Source organism: Oncorhynchus gorbuscha, linkage group LG15 (genome assembly GCF_021184085.1).
Source record: "Oncorhynchus gorbuscha isolate QuinsamMale2020 ecotype Even-year linkage group LG15, OgorEven_v1.0, whole genome shotgun sequence".
Lineage (NCBI taxonomy): Eukaryota > Metazoa > Chordata > Actinopteri > Salmoniformes > Salmonidae > Oncorhynchus > Oncorhynchus gorbuscha.
The window spans coordinates 15,640,426-15,662,650 of NC_060187.1; the positions used below are offsets into that span (position 1 = coordinate 15,640,426).

Genomic DNA, 22,225 nt, shown 5'->3' on the forward strand with positions numbered 1-22,225 from the left:
CTTTTGTTGTGTAGCACATTGTGAGAAATGCATAGAGCTGTGTGTGTGTGCCAGGTGTAAGCTGATGATTGTTAAAGGTGACCAGTGTTCTTTTCTCCCACATCAACTCTGATGTTTGAACTAAGCATGTTTGTCTGTGTCTGTTTTTTTGATGAAATGCTAGAACTAGAAGGGCCAAATGGTTGGAGAGTGAAATCTTCAGCTATGGACTGTATTGCCAAACCCTCTAGACTTCCCCCTGGTCTGTGACTGTCTAAAACTTCCCAGTCCCACCTGCCTGATTTGTGAACCACAAACAAACTCAATCCATGTAAAATACCTTATCAGACATGAAAAACAGGAGAATGATTTAAATATATACTTTAACAGTGACTTGTAAATCACCCACAGAATCATGGATTTTGCAGAGAATATCATCGGCCAAACGTTCATCTATGGCCATTCCAACTATGACCTCTACTGTCCAGTTTGAGCAGAGCTGTATCCACACATAGGCTGTATGGACTTCTTTCACCTCCTGTTGACTCACTCCTGTCAATAGTGCAACATTCTCATGTGTGCAGCATCCTATTATTATCAGACAAGGCCCTAAGTATTAAGGCTTGACTTGATCCCCATTAATCCAATCAGTGATATGACTGCCATGTATTCCATATTAAGCCCTGTCTTAATGCCAAATGTGCCCAGTGACAGCTGTCTGGGCAGCAATGTTGGAGAGCTCATTCTAGGGTGTCCTCTGTTATAAAGTCAATGAATATTCTAGAGGACATTTTCTTACATTGATATCAGTACATCGAAGGACATCTCTGTGTCTGTTCTATGCTGCTCTGCTCTACGACTGTACTTTATGCCGCTCTGCCCTGCTTTGTGCCGCTCCGCTTTGTGCCGCTCTGCCCTGCTTTGTGCCGCTCTGCCCTGCTTTGTGCCGCTCTGCTTTGTGCCGCTCTGCCCTGTGCCGCTCTGCTTTGTGCCGCTCTGCCCTGCTTTGTGCCGCTCTGCTTTGTGCCGCTCTGCCCTGCTTTGTGCCGCTCTGCCCTGCTTTGTGCCGCTCTGCTTTGTGCCGCTCTGCCCTGCTTTGTGCCGCTCTGCTTTGTGCCGCTCTGCCCTGCTTTGTGCCGCTCTGCTTTGTGCCGCTCTGCCCTGCTTTGTGCCGCTCTGCTCTGCTTTGTGCCGCTCTGCCCTGCTTTGTGCCGCTCTGCTTTGTGCCGCTCTGCCCTGCTTTGTGCCGCTCTGCTCTGCTTTGTGCCGCTCTGCTCTGCTTTGTGCCGCTCTGCTTTGTGCCGCTCTGCCCTGCTTTGTGCCGCTCTGCTTTGTGCCGCTCTGCCCTGCTTTGTGCCGCTCTGCTCTGCTTTGTGCCGCTCTGCTCTGCTTTGTGCCGCTCTGCTTTGTGCCGCTCTGCCCTGCTTTGTGCCGCTCTGCTTTGTGCCGCTCTGCTTTGTGCCGCTCTGCTTTGTGCCGCTCTGCTTTGTGCCGCTCTGCCCTGCTTTGTGCCGCTCTGCCCTGTGCCGCTCTGCCCTGCTTTGTGCCGCTCTGCCCTGCTTTGTGCCGCTCTGCCCTGCTCTGTGCCGCTCTGCCCTGCTCTGTGCCGCTCTGCTTTGTGCCGCTCTGCCCTGTGCCGCTCTGCCCTGCTTTGTGCCGCTCTGCCCTGCTTTGTGCCGCTCTGCCCTGTGCCGCTCTGCCCTGCTTTGTGCCGCTCTGCCCTGCTCTGTGCCGCTCTGCCCTGCTTTGTGCCGCTCTGCCCTGTGCCGCTCTGCCCTGCTTTGTGCCGCTCTGCCCTGCTCTGTGCCGCTCTGCTTTGCTTTGTGCCGCTCTGCCCTGTGCCGCTCTGCCCTGCTTTGTGCCGCTCTGCCCTGTGCCGCTCTGCCCTGCTTTGTGCCGCTCTGCTTTGTGCCGCTCTGCCCTGCTTTGTGCCGCTCTGCTTTGTGCCGCTCTGCCCTGCTCTGTGCCGCTCTGCTTTGTGCCGCTCTGCTTTGTGCCGCTCTGCCCTGTGCCGCTCTGCTTTGTGCCGCTCTGCTTTGTGCCGCTCTGCCCTGTGCCGCTCTGCCCTGCTTTGTGCCGCTCTGCCCTGTGCCGCTCTGCCCTGCTTTGTGCCGCTCTGCCCTGTGCTGCTCTGCTTTGTGCCGCTCTGCTTTGTGCCGCTCTGCCCTGCTCTGTGCCGCTCTGCCCTGTGCCGCTCTGCCCTGCTTTGTGCCGCTCTGCCCTGTGCCGCTCTGCTTTGTGCCGCTCTGCCCTGCTCTGTGCCGCTCTGCCCTGTGCCGCTCTGCCCTGCTTTGTGCCGCTCTGCCCTGTGCCGCTCTGCCCTGTGCCGCTCTGCCCTGTGCCGCTCTGCCCTGTGCCGCTCTGCCCTGTGCCGCTCTGCCCTCAACGCTGCTCGACAATGCTTGACATTGCTCTATGCTGCTCTACTCTACGCGGCTCTGCGGTTCTCAACGCTGCTCGACGATGCTTGACTTTGCTCTATGCTGCTCTACTCTACGCTGCTCTATGCACCGGTCACCACAATGGGGAGTGTCATTACCTATATTGTCTTGTGTTGTCAATAAACAACAACCCTACATGATGTGGTCAAATATATTATCACTCTTGCACTACTAATGGTGCAGAATGTTCTGGTTACTCTTTTAAAAACTGGCTCAATTGCTATTTTTCAATAGGCACCTGCTACTTACCACAGGTGGCATATTACACTTGCCAAGAATCACTTGCTTCCAACTAGGGCTGTGGGGGTCACAAAATGGTGCCAGTCGGTGATTGTCAAGCAAATTTTTTTATATATTTTTATTTCACCTTTATTTAACCAGGTAGGCTAGTTGAGAACAAGTTCTCATTTGCAACTGCGACCTGGCCAAGATAAAGCATAGCAGTGTGAACAGACAACACAGAGTTACACATGGAGTAAACAATTAACAAGTCAATAACACAGTAGAAAAAAAGGGGGAGTCTATATACAATGTGTGCAAAAGGCATGAGGAGGTAGGCGAATAATTACAATTTTGCAGATTAACACTGGAGTGATAAATGATCAGATGGTCATGTACAGGTAGAGATATTGGTGTGCAAAAGACCAGAAAAGTAAATAAATAAAAACAGTATAAAAACGAGGTAGGTGAAAATGGGTGGGCTATTTATCAATAGACTATGTACAGCTGCAGCGATCGGTTAGCTGCTCAGATAGCTGGTGTTTGAAGTTGGTGAGGGAGATAAGTCTCCAACTTTAGCGATTTTTGCAGTTCGTTCCAGTCACAAGCAGCAGAGTACTGGAACGAAAGGCGGCCAAATGAGGTGTTGGCTTTAGGGATGATCAGTGAGATACACCTGCTGGAGCGCGTGCTACGGATGGGTGTTGCCATCGTGACCAGTGAACTGAGATAAGGCGGAGCTTTACCTAGCATGGACTTGTAGATGACCTGGAGCCAGTGGGTCTGGCGACGAATATGTAGCGAGGGCCAGCCGACTAGAGCATACAAGTCGCAGTGGTGGGTGGTATAAGGTGCTTTAGTGACAAAACGGATGGCACTGTGATAGACTGCATCCAGTTTGCTGAGTAGAGTGTTGGAAGCCATTTTGTAGATGACATCGCCGAAGTCGAGGATCGGTAGGATAGTCAGTTTTACAAGGGTAAGCTTGGCGGCGTGAGTGAAGGAGGCTTTGTTGCGGAATAGAAAGCCGACTCTTGATTTGATTTTCGATTGGAGATGTTTGATATGAGTCTGGAAGGAGAGTTTGCAGTCTAGCCAGACACCTAGGTACTTATAGATGTCCACATATTCAAGGTCGGAACCATCCAGGGTGGTGATGCTAGTCGGGCATGCGGGTGCAGGCAGCGATCGGTTGAAAAGCATGCATTTGGTTTTACTAGCGTTTAAGAGCAGTTGAAGGCCACGGAAGGAGTGTTGTATGGCATTGAAGCTCGTTTGGAGGTTAGATAGCACATTGTCCAATGACGGGCCGGAAGTATATAGAATGGTGTCGTCTGCCTAGAGGTGGATCAGGGAATCGCCCGCAGCAAGAGCAACATCATTGATATATACAGAGAAAAGAGTCGGCCCGAGAATTGAACCCTGTGGCACCCCCATAGAGACTGCCAGAGGACCGGACAGCATGCCCTCCGATTTGACACATTGAACTCTGTCTGCAAAGTAATTGGTGAACCAGGCAAGGCAGTCATCCGAAAAACCGAGGCTACTGAGTCTGCCGATAAGAATATGGTGATTGACAGAGTCGAAAGCCTTATAACTGTTGGTCTCACGGTAATTTACATTAATTAACATGGTCAGGTCTATAGAAGCATGATATAAAGAAAATGTAGTCTATTTCAGAAGAACAGAATAGCATACTCTGAGTTGTCCTTATGTTAGGTCCTGATCTGTCTATGCCTAATGGCTGTGGGCTACACTAGTTCAATTCAGCAGATAAGATTTGCTTAAAATTCCGTGGCTTTATTTTATAGTATGAGGAATACAATTGAACAAAGCTGAATAAAATAGAAAGGATATTTTCTCCAAACATGGGGCTATTCTGTGCTGAGCGGTTAACAAAGAAATAGTCATTCCTAAATGTTTTTAATTTTGAGTTATTATTGTAACTTTAGTTCTAAAAACATTGGGCTAAATGTTTAGATTTTTTATACATTGTAAGGCTGCATGATGCTTAGTTTTTTTTGCGCAGGCTGTAAACACTTCATTAGTCTCTCATTCACAATTTGACAAGCACTTGATAATGCCTAGAATTTCACGGCGGCATCCCCTTTGCGTGGCTGTAATGCACCCTAAAAAAATCCAGTCCGTTTGCGGTGCTGCACACTCCATCATGTGATCGGGTCTTTCTTACAGGCTATAAGTGAAGACAGACACATCGGTGACACAACTGCACGCGTCCTTATCCAATTCCGAGGTGCATATTGAAGTTATTTCAAGAACTGTCCACATTTACTTTTCGTCAGCCAACAAGATGAGTAGAACCAACGAACAGCAAAAGCACTAGCCTATGTCAATCTACTATACCCCATAGTACAAAGGTCGACATATTCTATTCTGTGTGAGGAATACATTTTCCAAACATAGTCTGGGACAGTTGTGGAATGCGATAGATCCCAAATTAATACAAGCACTAGCGGGAAAGTTTTTACGCAACAGATCAGAACATTTGGCTTAAAATGTTGATAAAAACTATTAGGCTATTTCTTCACATTATAAACGCAGCATGGTAGTAGGCAATAAGAGTGAATGTTCCATTCGCTGGAAAACACCATTATCAAAAGTTACCGCAAATGTGATTATGCATGTGATGCTTTTATTATAAAGTTGCATTTTTATGCTGAAAATTACCTTCCCCACACATGAAACTCAAGCGCAGCTTATGTATGCCAGTTAGGCTCTACACCCTGTGTAAAGCGGATTAATGTGCATCATTTTAAGAAGTTATTTGGCCACTTTAGTGGCGATACAGACCTTATTAAAACATAGGCCTATGGGCTAGGCTACATCAGGAGTGCGATTATGATTCACAAAAAAACGATTTGTTTCATATGCTGGGCATCATTCAGTGATAGGCTAATATTGTCACCCATCAGACTATTCTTAAATTTGATCTTGTCTTTACATATACTAAATAATATATGTGTGACATTTACTTTGATTTAGAAACGACCATTATCATGCACCTGTATTGAAACAGGGGCAGGGGGGAAATACATGTCATCTATGCACTTAAATAGCGAATGGAGTATGCTATTCCCCGTGGTTTATTTTCATGCCAGCCAGGTAGGCTATGTAAATATAAGCAATGTGCTTAATATTAGGAAAGTTGAGAAATAAATATAGTATGTCTGCCCTATAGAAAGCTTGTCCTCCTCTTTTTAGTAGAGGCCATCACTCTGTTCTCTCGCGCAATTGCATGTTCATGGGCTTTCATGAAGTGTTTGATTTAGATACCTATGCATTGATGTCATAGGGATTAGAGAGAAATAGAGTGCTGAATACCAGGCATTTAGCAAGTTTGGTAGGCTACTAATGACCAGCAGCAGCATCAACTTGGAGAAGCCTAATTACTGTGACTAAACGTGAACCTAAGATTCAATGTAACCGACTGCCTTCATGACTCGTGACCACCGGTGCCGTGGTAATACGGTCACCACAACAGCCCTACTTCCATCCAAATCAAATTACATTTAGATGAATTTAACCAGGCCATTTTTCCAATTTGAAGTGAAAAATCTCAATGTGTACGTTTTTATTTTGTATTTTTGGGTGTCCTGTGTCCTGTGCATCAAACAAATACGTGTGTGAACACAGTTTGAAATTGTCAACTTATTTTACAAGAAATAGTGAATCATTCAATGGTTCCAATATATTTGAACGCATCTGCAAAACATCTGTAAAACATCTGTGTTGCTCTCTTTTTTTCTCAACAGAGGGCGTGACTGGTCTGAAGGAGCTAGCGTTCCTGCGTGACCTAGCGGAGCAGAACTCTTTGAAGTATGGCGTCCCGGACCGCTCGGCACTCCCCGTGGTGAAGGGGAGCATGATGGTCCTGAATCAGCTCAGTAACCTGGAGACCACCGTGGGACGCTTCTACATCAACCTGCCCAACCGCATGATAGACCTGTCCTGCTTCAGCCTGCCCTACCAGGACCCCATGGGAGATGGTGGGTTTAGACACAGATCTAGGACCAGTTGGTCTGTTCTAGTCATTATGGTTAAGGCTAGATCTGAGGTACAGTGATCTGATTCTAAATCAGTACCACAGGACCAGTTCCTAACAATTGGTCCTGGGGTCATGGCTGTTAAAATTTGGGGGGGATTATAGTTGGGACCTAACAACTGGTCTGGGACCAGTTCTGCTCTTATGTCCACATCATGTTTAAGGTTAGTACTAATGTACACTAAGCCGCTAAACCTAAATCAGTGGTAAAGAAAATATTATAAACTGGATCAGATTGATTTGGGCTCTTGGTGATCAATCAGTGTCATGTAAAACTATCTGTCTTCTCCCTGCAGGTTTCATCATGACGGTGAGCCGGCCCTGTTACTTTGGCAACCTGTTGCTGGGTGTGGTTGGGGTGGACGTGAACCTAGCCTACATTCTAGAGGACGTCACCTACTACCAGGATTCCTTGGCCTCCTACACATTCCTCATAGACAACAAAGGTACACCTTATACTAACCCTAAACCCTACACACTAACCCTAACGCTGGCCTTCTACACCTTCCTCATAGACAACAAAGGTACACCTTATACTAACCCTAAACCCTACACACAAACCCTAACCTCCTACACCTTCCTCATAGACAACAAAGGTGTGTCCTACACCTCCACACTTACCCTAACCCAGCACTCTCCTTGAGGACAACAACTCCTATGCGAAAGTCTTATCTCAGCCTTTTACTTCTTCTGTTATTAATGCTCTCCTCTCCAGTCCAGGCACATTAGTGCTCTCCTCTCCAGTCCAGGCACATTAATGCTCTCCTCTCCAGTCCAGGCACATTAATGCTCTCCTCTCCAGTCCAGGCACATTAGTGTTCTCCTCTCCAGTCCAGGCACATTAGTGTTCTCCTCTCCAGTCCAGGCACATTAATGCTCTCCTCTCCAGTCCAGGCACATTAGTGTTCTCCTCTCCAGTCCAGGCACATTAGTGTTCTCCTCTCCAGTCCAGGCACATTAGTGTTCTCCAGTCCAGGCACATTAGTGTTCTCCTCTCCAGTCCAGGCACATTAGTGTTCTCCTCTCCAGTCCAGGCACATTAGTGTTCTCCTCTCCAGTCCAGGCACATTAATGCTCTCCTCTCTCCAGGCACAGTCCAGGCACATTAATGCTCTCCTCTCCAGTCCAGGCACATTAATGTTCTCCTCTCCAGTCCAGGCAGGCACATTCCAGTCCAGGCACATGTTCTCCTCTCCAGTCCAGGCACATTAGTGTTCTCCTCTCCAGTCCAGGCACATTAGTGTTCTCCTCTCCAGTCCAGGCACATTAGTGCTCTCCTCTCCAGTCCAGGCAGGCTCCTCTCCAGTCAGGCACATTAGTGGCACATTAGTGTCTCCTCTCCAGTCCAGGCACATTAGTGTTCTCCTCTCCAGTCCAGGCACATTAGTGCAGTCCAGGCACATTAGTGTTCTCCTCTCCAGTCCAGGCACATTAGTGTTCTCCTCTCCAGTCTCTCCTCTCCAGTCCAGGCACATTAGTCCAGGCACATGCTCTCCTCTCCAGTCCAGGCACATGTTCTCCTCTCCAGTCCAGGCACATTAATGCTCTCCTCTCCAGTCCAGGCACATTAATGCTCTCCTCTCCAGTCCAGGCACATTAATGCAGTTAATGCTGTCCAGGCACATTAATGCTCTCTCTCTCCAGTCCAGGCACATTAGTGCTCTCCTCTCCAGTCCAGGCACATTAGTGCTCTCCTCTCCAGTCCAGGCACATTAATGTGGCACATTCTCTCTCTCAGTCCAGGCACATTAATGCTCCTCTCCAGTCCAGGCACATCTCCTCTCCAGTCCAGGCACATTAGTGCTCTCCTCTCCAGTCCAGGCACATTAGTGCTCTCCTCTCCAGTCCAGGCACATTAGTGCTCTCCTCTCCAGTCCAGGCACATTAATGCTCTCCTCTCCAGTCCAGGCACATTAGTGTTCTCCTCTCCAGTCCAGGCACATTAATGCTCTCCTCTCCAGTCCAGGCACATTAGTGCTCTCCTCTCCAGTCCAGGCACATTAGTGCTCTCCTCTCCAGTCCAGGCACATTAATGCTCTCCTCTCCAGTCCAGGCACATTAGTGTTCTCCAGTCCAGGCACATTAATGCTCTCCTCTCCAGTCCAGGCACATTAGTGCTCTCCTCTCCAGGCACATCCTCCAGGGCACATTAGTGTTCTCCAGTCCAGGCACATTCTCAGTCCAGGCACATTAATGCTCTCCTCTCCAGTCACATTAGTGTTCTCTTCTCCAGTCCAGGCACATTAGTGCTTTCCTCTCCAAGCCACAGTATTGTATGACAGAGTAGGCCTCTCTGGGGAATCCCAGGGAAGATAAGATTAGTGCTCTCCTCTCCAAGCCACAGTATTGTATGACAGAGTAGGCCTCTTTGGGGAATCCCAGGGAAGATAACATTAGTTCTCTCCTCTCCAGGCCACAGTGCTACAGTAGTGCTGCTACTATTGAACCCAGTGTCTGGCATAGTGGAGCCAGAGTTAGCTCTGACTCGGATGGGGAGTGCCAGTCTGACTGACTTCTTCGTAATTTCCTACCTTTTTGTAGGCTATTTGCTAGTCAACTGGTCTATAATTACATACATACAGCTTCTCTCCTGTCATTATATGTTGCCCTAGAAGACTAAATAAACCCCTTCTCACCAGAATAATGTCATACATCTATAGAATGCTTCAGTTTTGTTGACATTGGTAAAGTGTCTGTCATTTTCTTTCGTGGAGCAAAGACGTTTAGGGACTGGGAAGAAAATGCAATCATGCCAAATATATATATATTTTCTGTGCAAAATGTCCAAATGACATCAGTTAGACCAGTAAGGAAATAGAAAGCTGTGAAAATGACCCAACTATCTCACGATGCAGAAAGAAAGCATATTTCTCCCCTCCTGTTCTCAAGTCCAAATCTAGCCTACATTTGGTGCATCATTTCACTGCAATAAATGTTTAATTCTGCAGTCAGTGTCCAGATTTCACTTTCCATTTAACCCATCTGAACAGGCTACAGTTCCATTGACTGTTCCCCAGAATTATTTGGTGATTGGCGTGTACGTTATTTGGTGCACATAATTATACAGGGGCCCACAGAGAGGCAGGCACTGGGCCAGGGGCACACCGAGAGGCAGGGACTGGGCCAGAGCTAGGGTTTGTCTCAGTGCTTCACTGCCAATAATTGTAGGTTTTCCTTTAGTGTTAACACAGGCTAGCTATATTTAAGAGCTGGGGTGGTTTGGAAAGGCCGTGCTCAGACGTGTGTATTGACTGGGTTATTATGAAACTTGGTCAGCCTAGCAGTATATCCTCTGTACTCCCTAGAGGGATTTTGGTAAACAATCCGAATGGTTGGTGATATGGTCAGAGATACCTTGTCGTTAGAGAAAAGGGATTCTCCTCGCTCTTGCTCGCTCGTTCTCCCTAGCTCTCTCTCTCTGCCCTACTTAAAATACCCCCCCCCCATGCTCTCCCTCCTTCCCTCCCTCGTAAGGGCTTTCAATCTCCCATAGCTTACTATTAGTGCTGCTCTGGTGCCTGCCTGGATACAGGACCACAGTACTAGGGGTCTAGGGGTGATCTGGCCTCACCCTGCCCAAGGAGCAGTAGCCTGTCCCTGGGGTGAGGTGGGGTCAAGGTGCTGGGTGCTGCATGAAGGGCTGCTCCTGTGAAGAGCCCCTGATGGCATTGATTGATGATGCTTTTTCATTTCTGATGATGTAGTTGTTTTTGGTTTCCCAGGTTACACCCTGATGCACCCGTCCCTCACGCGGCCCTACCTGATGACAGAGCCTCCCCTCCACACTGACATCATCCACTATGAGAACATCCCTGGGTTCCCCGTAGTACGGGACAACATTCTCCGGTGAGTTAGGGTCAAGGGTCAGGGGGCAATGAGAGGTGGGGTTTCACCAGTATGTATAGATTGTGGAAACTCAAGGCAGACTAGTAATGTAGTAAGATGTTTTCATCCACTCTCTTTGTCATAGAGTCATGTCTTTTGCATCATAAAATCTGAAGACTAATTTATCAAATAACTCTCTGTAATTATTATTATTATGCGATTAAACTGATTAATCATGAACTGTAATTAACTAGGAAGTCGGGGCACCAAGGAAAATATTCAGATTATAAAGATAGAATTTTCTTAATATAACTTTCAGATATTTTAATATCTGATCAATTAGTCTTCGAGTTAATGAATTATTCTTTACCTCACGTTAGTCTCATTCCAAACGTCGTAAATTGTTGGTCATCTGCACGAACCCAGTCTTCACTATGAGTACAATACATCAATTGTTTTAAAACAATTTATTTACTAACTAAGTCATTCACAGAAATGCATAACAAACAGTAGATATGGTTACAGGGAAATGATAGGAGAATGTGCCCTAGTGGGCTAAACCGGCATGGCAGCTTGGTGGACAAAAGGGGAGTGGGGGGTCAGCTGAGGAGACACTACAGAGTTGAATATTATAACAATTTAAATGCTAATCCTTTGCAAATGAACGCTCACTCATTCCAGAACAATTGCAATCAATATATATACACTGCTCAAAACAATAAAGGGAACACTAAAATAACACATCCTAGATCTGAATGAATGAAATACTCTTATTAAATACTTTTTTCTTTACATAGTTGAATGTGCTGACAACAAAATCACACAAAAATTATCAATGGAAATCAAATTTATCAACCCATGGAGGTCTGGATTTGGGGTCACACTCAAAATTAAAGTGGAAAACCACACTACAGGCTGATCCAACTTTGAGGTAATGTCCTTAAAATAAGTCAAATGAGGCTCAGTAGTGTGTGTGGCCTCCACGTGCCTGTATGACCTCCCTACAACGTCTGGGCATGCTCCTGATGAGGTGGCCAAATGTCTCCTGAGGGATCTCCTCCCGGACCTGGACTAAAGCATCCGCAAACTCCTGGACAGTCTGTGGTGCAACGTGGCGTTGGTGGATGGAGCGAGACATGATGTCCCAGATGTGTTCAATTGGATTCAGGTCTGGGGAACGGGCGGGCCAGTCCATAGCATCAATGCCTTCCTCTTGCAGGAACTGCTGACACACTCCAGCCACATGAGGTCTAACATTGTCTTTCATTAGGAGGAACCCAGGGCCAACCACACCAGCATATGGTCTCACAAGGGGTCTGAGGATCTCATCTCGGTACTTAATGGAAGTCAGGCTACCTCTGGCAAGCACATGGAGGGCTGTGCGGCCCCCCAAAGAAATGCCACCCCACACCATGACTTACCCACCGCCAAACCGGTCATGCTGGAGGATGTTGCAGGCAGCAGAACGTTCTCCACTGCGTCTCCAGACTCTGTCACGTCTGTCACGTGCTCAGTGTGAACCTGCTTTCATCTGAGAAGAGCACAGGGCACCAGTAGCAAATTTGCCAATCTTGGTGTTCTCTGGCAAGCACAACCCCCACCTGTGGACGCCGCGCCCTCATACCACCCTCATGGAGTCTATTTCTGATCGTTTGAGCAGACACATGCACATTTGTGGCCTGCTGGAGGTCATTTTGCAGGGCTCTGGCAGTGCTCCTCCTGCTCCTCCTTGCACAAAGGCAGAGGTAGCGGTCCTGCTGCTGGGTTGTTGCCCTCCTACGGCCTCCTCCACGTCTCCTGATGTACTGGCCTGTCTCCTGGTAGCGCCTCCATGCTCTGGACACTACGCTGACAGACACAGCAAACCTTCTTGCCACAGCTCGCATTGATGTGCCATTCTGGATGAGCTGCACTACCTGAGCCACTTGTGTGGGTTGTAGACTCCGTCTCATGCTACCACTAGAGTGAAAGCACCGCCAGCATTCAAAAGTGACCAAAACATCAGCCAGGAAGCATAGGAACTGAGAAGTGGTCTATGGTTATCACCTGCAGAACCACTCCTTTATTGGGGGTGTCTTGCTAATTATCTATAATTTCCACCTGTTGTCTATTCCATTTGCACAACAGCATGTGAAATTTATTGTCAATCAGTGTTGCTTCCTAAGTGGACAGTTTGATTTCACAGAAGTGTGATTGACTTGGAGTTACATTGCGTTGTTTAAGTGTTCCCTTTATTTTTTTGAGCAGTGTATTTACGCTTAGTGTGTCGTCGGGATCTCTGTTGAAAAGTTAGTTTCTGTTGGAGAGTCTGTCCGCCCTCTTGCTCTCTCTGTTGTGGTTAGAATGGATAGTTCAGAGTGACATTCATTCATGTCGTTATAGAATAGGTGTTTCGGCAGTTGTCGGTCTTCGCGTTCAATGATACCGAATTCCTAGCTGCAGACTAGTAATTAATATCAATGACTTGTTCTTATTCTGTCGGTATCAAAAGTTTAAGAATTTAACCACGTGGTATGGTTAAAAGATTCAACTATCTACTCAAACCTTAGCTTATACTCAGGTTTATGGTCTCTACTCAAACCTTGGCCCTCTCATGGTAAGCTGGTCTGCAACCTTTAGCCGCCTCGTAATTGAGGTAAGCTCGGTCTCCTCTCAAACCTTGGCCCTCTCGTTATCGAGGTAAGCTGGTCTGGTGATAGACAACCGGGTGGGGGTTTTATTTGGAAGAGCAGAAAGGGGCCTGTCCCATGACGCCAGACTGTGCTCATGGGCGGTCCTCTGATTTAGTTAAACTCCAAAGGGAATTGGAGTTTCCTTCATTAAACAGTCCAAAATCACATTACACAATTTCACAAACAGTATCATCCTTATCTTATACAACAATTAGATGTTATCCTCATAACTGAGGCTATTGTATAAACAGTGTTATGGTTATGTGGCCGTATTGTCTCCCATGAGTTTCACAAAATTGTACCAAACGGACCAGTTCGTAGCTGGATTCTTCACCAATCTTTTATACTTTCTCCAGAACATAAATGTCGTTCGGTTCTCCTGTTCTGTGAGGTGGAAGAAATTCCTTTGTTCTCTCTATGAAACTCACTTTCTCTCTCTATACTGTGGCCATGAGGAATTTACGACCTCTCTGACCACAGCAGCCTGGTTGTAGGAAACAGAGAGAGATGGTGCAGAGGTAGGGGGATGGTGCTCGCGGTGTCCAAAGAGGGCAACGTCATGACACTAGCAATCTTTGTTTATATACTGTAGTCTGAGGTGTTTTGGTAATCGGACTGCATTGCACAATCTTGTGTTGCTAATATTAACCCTCCTACTTCCTGTTCCTCTCTCCAGTCTGCCCCTGGGTAGTCAGGTGATAGCTGTGCCCACCAACTCCTCTCTGTCCTGGCACACCAACCGCCTCCGAGACGCCAGCAAGGATGCCTACAACGTCAGCTACACATGGAAACTGGTAAGATGCAATGCTGATTGTCTGTGTCTGTCTAGTCTTTCTCCTCTCTAGATCTATATCCCTTTTTTCCCTCCCTTCCCCTCTGTCCCTGCCTTCCTTCCCCTCTGTCCCTGCCTTCCTTCCCCTCTGTCCCTGCCTCCCTTCCCGTCTGTCCCTCCCTCCCCCTCTGTCCCTCCCTCCCTCCCCCTCTGTCCCTCCCTCCCTTCCCCTCTGTCCCTGCCTCCCTTCCCCTCTGTCCCTGCCTCCCTTCCCCTCTGTCCCTCCCTCCCTTCCCCTCTGTCCCTCCCTCCCTCCCTTCCCCTCTGTCCCTCCCTCCCTTCCCCTCTGTCCCTCCCTCCCTTCCCCTCTGTCCCTCCCTCCCCTCCCCTCCCCCTCCCCTCTGTCCCTCCCTCCCCTCTCCCTTCCCTTCCCCTCTGTCCCTCCCTCCCTCCCTTCCCCTCTGTCCCTCCCCCTCCCTTCCCCTCTGTCCCTCCCTCCCTCCCTTCCCCTCTGTCCCTCCCTCCTCCCTTCCCCTCTGTCCCTCCCTCCTCCCTTCCCCTCTGTCCCTCCCTCCCTTCCCCTCTGTCCCTCCCTCCCTTCCCCTCTGTCCCTCCCTCCCTCCCTTCCCCTCTGTCCCTGCCTCCCTTCCCCTCTGTCCCTCCCTCCCTTCCCCTCTGTCCCTCCAGTAATGCAGTACTGCATCTTCATCTTCTTTGTCCCTCTCTCCCACTTCTTCTCTCACTCCATCTTCCTCAGTCATCTCCAATCTGTCACCTTTAGAAAAACTCAGTGCTCCCACCCCACACCCAAAACACTTTCTCTTCCAGAGGTAGTTCCAGAGGTAGTTCCAGAGGTAGTTCCAGAGGTAGTTCTAGTTCCAGAGGTAGTTCCAGAGGTAGTTCCAGAGGTAGTTCCAGAGGTAGTTCCAGAGGTAGTTCCAGAGGTAGTTCCAGAGGTAGTTCCAGAGGTAGTTCCAGAAGTAGTTCCAGAGGTAGTTCCAGAGGTAGTTCCAGAGGTAGTTCCAGAGGTAGTTCCCAGAGGTAGCCCTAAACCTCAACTCCCCTTACAAGTTAGGATCAGTCATGACTTATCAATGGATTGTAGAAAAACTAGTCAAATGTCTCTAGCTGTGTCTCTGCTCTGTATCACTCTATTCTAAGTAGAAGCTCCTACACAAACACATCCATTATCTTCTCCCTCAATCCCTCCCCAGGTCCAGGACAAGTCGTTCATCTTGTGCATAGTGAACGTCCAGCCAGAGATCCCTGTGAAACACCTGAAGAACCTAAACACTGCTCCCAGCTCCAAGCTGCTCTATCACCGCCTGGACCTGCTGGGTCAGCCCAGCTCCTGTCTGCACTTCAAACAGCTGGCCACTGTCGGTAAGACCTGAGGCCACGTAGGCAATGACTGTGAGAGAGGAACTAGGCTTGAGGCAGAGATTGTAGAGCTTTACATTTAGTCTCTATTTTCCTCTCTCTCTCTGTCTCTCTGTCAGAGAGTCCTACAGTGATGCTGTCTGCAGGGAGTTTCTCCTCGCCCTACGAACACCTCAGCCAACCAGAGACCAAACGCATGGTGGAACACTACACTGCCTACCTCAGTGATAACACCCGCCTCATAGCCAACCCTGGACTCAAGGTACTCACATACAGTTGGCAGTCATTAACACAGAGAAGCCAAACCAATATCAAACGCGTATCTTCTGGAAAGACTTGTGAGCCAAACCACACTAGCTAACACCACCAAAAGAAAGACAACGAACTGCCCCTCAAGTCTCTTAGCTACAATGCCTTCTTTGTCTTTTAGGTGAAGCTAGAGAAAAGCTCGATGTTTTTAGCAGCTTGTGTGCACAGCATTTTTAGCCCCTTTCTGTATGTAGTGAGAGAGTGGTGGAGAGACTGAGATACTCTCTGTATGTGGTGGAGAGACTGAGATACAGAGAGTATGCGGTGAGAGAGTGGTGGAGAGACTGAGATACTCTCTGTATGTGGTGGAGAGACTGAGATACAGAGAGTATGTGGTGGAGAGACTGAGATACAGAGAGTATGTGGTGGAGAGACTGAGATACAGAGAGTATGTGGTGAGAGAGTGGTGAAGAGACTGAGATACTCTCTGTATGTGGTGAGAGAGTGGTGAAGAGACTGAAATACTCTCTGTATGTGGTGGAGGGACTGAGACTCTCTGTATGTGGTGAGAGAGTGGTGGAGAGACTGAGATACTCTCTGTATGTGGTGGAGGGACTGAGACTCTGTATGTGGTGAGAGAGTGGTGGAGAGACTGAGATACTCTCTGTATGTGGTGGAGGGACTGAGACTCTCTGTATGTGGTGAGAGAGTGGTGGAGAGACTGAGATACAGAGAGTATGTGGTGAGAGAGTGGTGAAGAGACTGAGATACTCTGTATGTGGTGAGGTGGTGAAGAGACTGAGATACTGTATGTGGTGGAGAGAGATACTGAGATATGTGGTGAGAGAGTGGTGTGGAGACTGAGAGAGTGGGTGGAAGAGACTGAGACTACTGTCTGTGATGTGTGGAGAGACTGAGATACAGAGAGTATGTGGTGAGAGAGTGGTGGTGGAGAGACTGAGACTCTCTGTATGTGGTGGAGACTCTCTGTATGTGAGAGTGGTGAGAGACTGAGATGGTGAAGAGACTGAAATACTCTCTGTATGTGGTGGAGGGACTGAGACTCTCTGTATGTGGTGAGAGAGTGGTGGAGAGACTGAGATACTGAGACTCTCTGTATGTGGTGGAGAGACTGAGATACAGAGAGTATGTGGTGAGAGAGTGGTGAAGAGACTGAGATAGAGACTGAGATACTCTGTATGTGGTGAGAGAGTGTGAAGAGACTGAGATACTCTGTATGTGAGATACTGAAAGAGTGAAGAGACTGAGACTCTCTGTATGTGGTGGAGGGACTGAGACTGGTGGAGAGACTGAGATACTCTGTATGTGGTGAGAGAGTGGTGGAGAGACTGAGATACTCTCTGTATGTGGTGGAGGGACTGAGACTCTCTGTATGTGGTGAGAGAGTGGTGGAGAGACTGAGATACTCTCTGTATGTGGTGGAGGGACTGAGACTCTCTGTATGTGGAGAGACTGAGATACTCTCTGTGGTGGTGGAGACTGACTGATGATGACAGAGAGTATGTGGTGAGAGAGTGGTGAAGAGACTGAGATACTCTGTATGTGGTGGAGGGACTGAGACTCTCTGTATGTGGTGAGAGACTGAGATACAGAGAGTATGTGGTGAGAGAGTGGTGAAGAGACTGAGATACTCTGTATGTGGTGGAGGGACTGAGACTCTCTGTCTGTGGTGGAGAGACTGAGATACAGAGAGTATGTGGTGAGAGAGTGGTGGAGAGACTGAGATACTCTCTGTATGTGGTGGAGAGACTGAGATACAGAGAGTATGTGGTGAGAGAGTGGTGAAGAGACTGAGATACTCTCTGTATGTGGTGAGAGAGTGGTGAAGAGACTGAGATACTCTCTGTATGTGGTGGAGGGACTGAGACTCTCTGTATGTGGTGAGAGAGTGGTGGAGAGACTGAGATACTCTCTGTATGTGGTGGAGGGACTGAGACTCTCTGTATGTGGTGAGAGAGTGGTGGAGAGACTGAGATACAGAGAGTATGTGGTGGAGGGACTGAGACTCTCTGTATGTGGTGAGAGTGTGGTGGAGAGACTGAGATACAGAGAGTATGTGGTGAGAGAGTGGTGAAGAGACTGAGATACTCTGTATGTGGTGGAGGGACTGAGACTCTCTGTATGTGGTGAGAGACTGAGATACAGAGAGTATGTGGTGAGAGAGTGGTGGAGAGACTGAGATACTCTCTGTATGTGGTGGAGAGACTGAGATACTCTGTATGTGGTGATAGAGTGGTGGAGAGACTAAGATACTCTCTGTATGTGGTGGAGAGACTGAGATACTCTCTGTATGTGGTGAGAGAGTGGGGGAGAGACTGAGATACTCTCTGTAGGTGGTGGAGAGACTGAGATACTCTCTGTATGTGGTGAGAGAGTGGGGGGGAGACTGAGGTACTCTCTGTATGTGGTGAGAGAGTGGGGGAGAGACTGAGAGACTCTCAGTATGTGGGGGAGAGACTGAGAGACTCTCGGTATGTGGTGAGAGAGTGGGGGAGAGACTGAGAGACTCTGTACGTGGTGAGAGACTTAGAGACTCTGTGTATGTGGTGAGAGAGTGGGGGAGAGACTGAGAGACTCTGTATGTGGTGAGAGAGTGGTGAAGAGACTGAGATACTCTGTATGTGGTGGAGGGACTGAGACTCTCTGTATGTGGTGAGAGACTGAGATACAGAGAGTATCTGTATGTGGTGGAGAGACTGAGATGGGGTGGAGAGACTGAGATACTCTGTATGTGGTGAGAGAGACTGGGGTATGTGGTGGAGACTGAGATGATGTGGTGGAGAGACTACTGTGGTGAGAGAGTGGGGGAGAGACTGAGGTATGTGGGGAGAGTGGGGGGAGAGACTGAGAGACTCTCAGTATGTGGTGACTGAGAGAGTGGGGGAGAGACTGAGAGACTCTGTACGTGGTGAGAGACTTAGAGACTCTCTGTATGTGGTGAGAGAGTGGTGGAGTGAGCGACTCTGTATGTGGGGGAGAGACTGAGAGACTGTATGTGGTGAGAGAGTGGTGGAGTGAGCGACTCTGTATGTGGGGGAGAGACTGAGAGACTGTATGTGGTGAGAGAGTGGGGGAGAGACTGAGAGACTCTGTATGTGGTGAGAGAGTGGGGGAGAGACTGAGAGACTCCCTGTATGTGGTGAGAGAGTGGGGGAGAGACTGAGATACTCTCTGTATGTGGTGAGAGAGTGGTGGAGAGACTGAGATACTCTCTGTATGTGGTGGAGAGACTGAGATACTCTCTGTATGTGGTGAGAGAGTGGGGGAGAGACTGAGAGACTCTGTACGCGGTCAGAGATCCTGATCTTGGCCTACCTTACATTAAAGCGAGAGCTCAGCTCCTCTGTCTATATCATTCTCTCCCTCTAGTCGTCGGTCAGGAATGAGGTGATGGCGACCAGTCACGTCACAGATGAATGGATGACACTCATGGAGATGAGTAGCCTCAACTGCTATATTGTGCGCCGTTACATAGCAACGCCCAATGGAGTGCTTCGGATTTACCCCGGCTCACTCATGGACAAAGCCTTCGATCCGTCCCGGAGACAATGGTGAGGTTTATTTAAGAGTTGTGGGGGGGTAGTTCCAAACTCCTAGAGAGGGATGGGAAGTTGAGTCCTGCTCCACAGTGTTCTGGCCCGGTTCTCATAGCTTTCTGTTTACGGCTGGAATTATTCACTTTCTCAGTTCTACTGAATCCTTTGACACTTTTCATTTTGAACCACAGTCTGGAGTAGTCAGATATATTTTAGTGTCAATGTCTGTTAAACGTTTTTCCCAGCCTTTCGTTAGTAGACAGTATCCACGTGTATTGTTGTGGAATTAGCATGTTGTCTCAAGGTGTTTGTTTTTGTTTCCTATCACACTGACAAAGATCTTTAACCTCTAACCCCTGAACCCAAACAGGTACCAACATGCAGTGGCGAACCCTGGCCTCATCACCTTCACCGGGCCTTACCTGGATGTGGGCGGGGCCGGATACGTGGTCACCATCAGCCACACCATCCACACCTCCAGGTAGGAGGACAAACACACCATCTTCCTCACCATCCACACCTCCAGGTACTGTAGGAGGGCAAACACACCATCTTCCTCACCATCCACACCTCCAGATACTGTAGAAGGACAAACACACCATCTTCCTCACTGTCCACACCTCCAGGTAGGAGGGGTCAAGGGTCAACCACGGTCCCAGGCTCTGATTGGAAGAAACCCAGTTGGACTGGACTGTATCTATGTCACTCAGTGTGATGGTAATACACCAGTCTAGTTACCAGGGCAACCTGATAAACACTAAGAGATTTTCATTTGGGACTGTTGATGAATTTGAAACATTCTGTTTCTTTAGTATTTTTAATGATATGATACTCTGCTCTTCTATTTTTTTGATAACTGTCGGTTTAGCAGACACTTTTATCCAAAACGACTTAGTCATGCGTGCAGACATTCATCCTATGGGTGTCCGCAGCAGGAATCAAACCCGACCCTGAGTCACATAATACCATTTTCTCAAGCAATACATAGAGCAAAACAGGAAGTAGTGGGAAATAAACAGACTAATTTTCTTTAGTCTGTGATCTGAATGTGTCGTGGCCCTGGCAGTCTGCTGTTTGTGCCTGCTGACTACAGTTACAACATTACTGGTTCATCTCAGAGGAGGCTGTAGACGGAAGGCAATCACCAACAACTGGAACACACAGGCTGTGGATTAAGATATAATACACACACACACACAGCTCTGATAAGGCAGGCTCAGTCTGTTGATGTTGGTTCTGCCCCGGTGAGCATGTCATGTGGCGTCTGTAGTATACCGAGACTCTGCTCTCAAATAAAGCTCCCAAGAGCTGCAAGCACATGGTTTTCGGAATAGGTTTGCATGCACACGTAGGGAAGGTAGCTAGAGAATATAAGATGTGTACTGTTGAATAATGTTCTCTCCTCTCTCTGTGTAGTTCTCAGATGGCCTCAGGGTATGCAGTAGCAGTAATGGGGATAGACTTCACACTGCGTTACTTCTACAAGGTTCTTCTGGACCTGCTACCCGTTTGCAGTCAGGACAAGGGCAACAAGATCCGGTACGTCTTTCATTGAGGCTCCTTCTCTCTTGATACAGACCTTTTGACGGTTCCTCATAGGGATCCTGAGGGATGGATGACCCAATGAGGTTTTTAAGACTCTCTGAATCTTGTTGGTTATTACTGCATTGTCGGAACTAGAAGCACAAGCATTTCGCTACACTCGCATTAACTTCTGCTAACCATGTGTATGTGACAAATACAATTTGATTTTATTTGTAATTTGAATGGCACATTCACCTGGTCCTCCAACATCCCAGCATGCCCTCTGCTAAGTGGGAGAAAACTTCCCTGAGTCTCTCTCTTTGGTATCTGTTGTGGGCCACAGATGTCCTTTATGCTGGTTACAAAGAGGGTGAGAGAGGGAGAAGCTTGATTATAATTACATTCCAGAAAGATCCTGTTATGCTAGATTCTGCTGCTACATTCTCTCTCTCTCTTTTCTGTCTGCCTTTCCACCCCTACTCTTCCCTCCCTCTAGTTTCTCTCTCTCTCCCTGCCTCCCTCTCTCTCCCCCTTCTCTCCAGTCCTCTACTCCTTTCTTTCTCTCACTCTTTACCCTGTCTCCCTCTCTATCTCTGTCCAAGATTGTTCAGTGGTTCATGTTTAACAGGAGGAAGGGTTGGGGTTGAATGCTTTTCTATCCTGCAGTTTGGGGTAATATGGGGCTCCGGTGTGACAATACACAGAGCTGATCTGGAGCCTGGCCATGTGGTGGTCTTAACACTCAGAATTTGCTCTCTGTAACACCACCCCTTGTCTCTCCTGACTTAACCCTGACTTAACACTGCTCTCTTTGCCCTCCACGTCCACTGTCATCGCTCTGGCTCTCTCCCTCTCCCCTTTCCACTGCAAGTCTGAAGTTCGGGTTCTATTGTGTTTAAATCTGATGGATTTCAGTGGACATGTGTATTTGATATAAGTGTATTAAGTTCAAGTGATTGTACTGTTCCATAAAATGAATAATATGTCAACTGTATTTTCTCTGTCTCTCTCTCTCGCTTTCTCTGTCGCTCTCTCCTTCGCTTTCTCGCTGTGTATTTCGCTCTCTCTCTCTCTCTAGGTGTTTTATCATGGAGGACAGGGGTTATTTGGTGGCCCACCCCACCCTCATCGATCCTAAAGGTCACGCTCCAGCCGAGCGGCAGCACATCACACACAAGGAACCGCTGGTGGCCAACGACATCCTGAACCATCCTAACTTTGTCAAGAAGAATTTGTGCAACAGCTTCAGCGACCGCACAGTCCAACGTTTCTACAAGTTCAACACCAGCATCATTGTGAGTAGGGGCTCAGAGAAAATACAAACTCCATCTAGACACCGTTGCCCTTGAGCACTCAAAAAACGATATATACCTCGGCCTAAACATCAGCACCACAGGTAGCTCACAGCTTTATAGAAGTTATCTCAGAGACTGGCCTTCTATGCCATCAAAATGAACATAAGATTCGACATCCTAATTAGGATCTGGCTAACCCCGCTAATGATCAAAATCCAGAAAAGAGATGTTAAATTCTTCAACCACCTA

General features: G+C 48.0%; 1 protein-coding gene across 2 annotated transcripts in view; it reads left to right on the forward strand.

Annotated features, from left to right (window-relative positions):
- Positions 1-22,225, forward strand: part of cachd1 (cache domain containing 1) — a 200,970-nt gene that overhangs the window by 160,009 nt on the left and 18,736 nt on the right. For both annotated transcript variants that reach the window (XM_046300194.1, XM_046300195.1), the window contains exons 9-18: positions 6,413-6,646; positions 6,999-7,148; positions 10,425-10,548; positions 13,876-13,993; positions 15,186-15,354; positions 15,471-15,613; positions 18,991-19,172; positions 19,528-19,638; positions 20,574-20,696; positions 21,760-21,976. In XM_046300194.1, the coding sequence (XP_046156150.1) occupies positions 6,413-6,646; positions 6,999-7,148; positions 10,425-10,548; positions 13,876-13,993; positions 15,186-15,354; positions 15,471-15,613; positions 18,991-19,172; positions 19,528-19,638; positions 20,574-20,696; positions 21,760-21,976 (1,571 nt within the window). The remainder of the gene's footprint in view (positions 1-6,412; positions 6,647-6,998; positions 7,149-10,424; positions 10,549-13,875; positions 13,994-15,185; positions 15,355-15,470; positions 15,614-18,990; positions 19,173-19,527; positions 19,639-20,573; positions 20,697-21,759; positions 21,977-22,225) is intronic.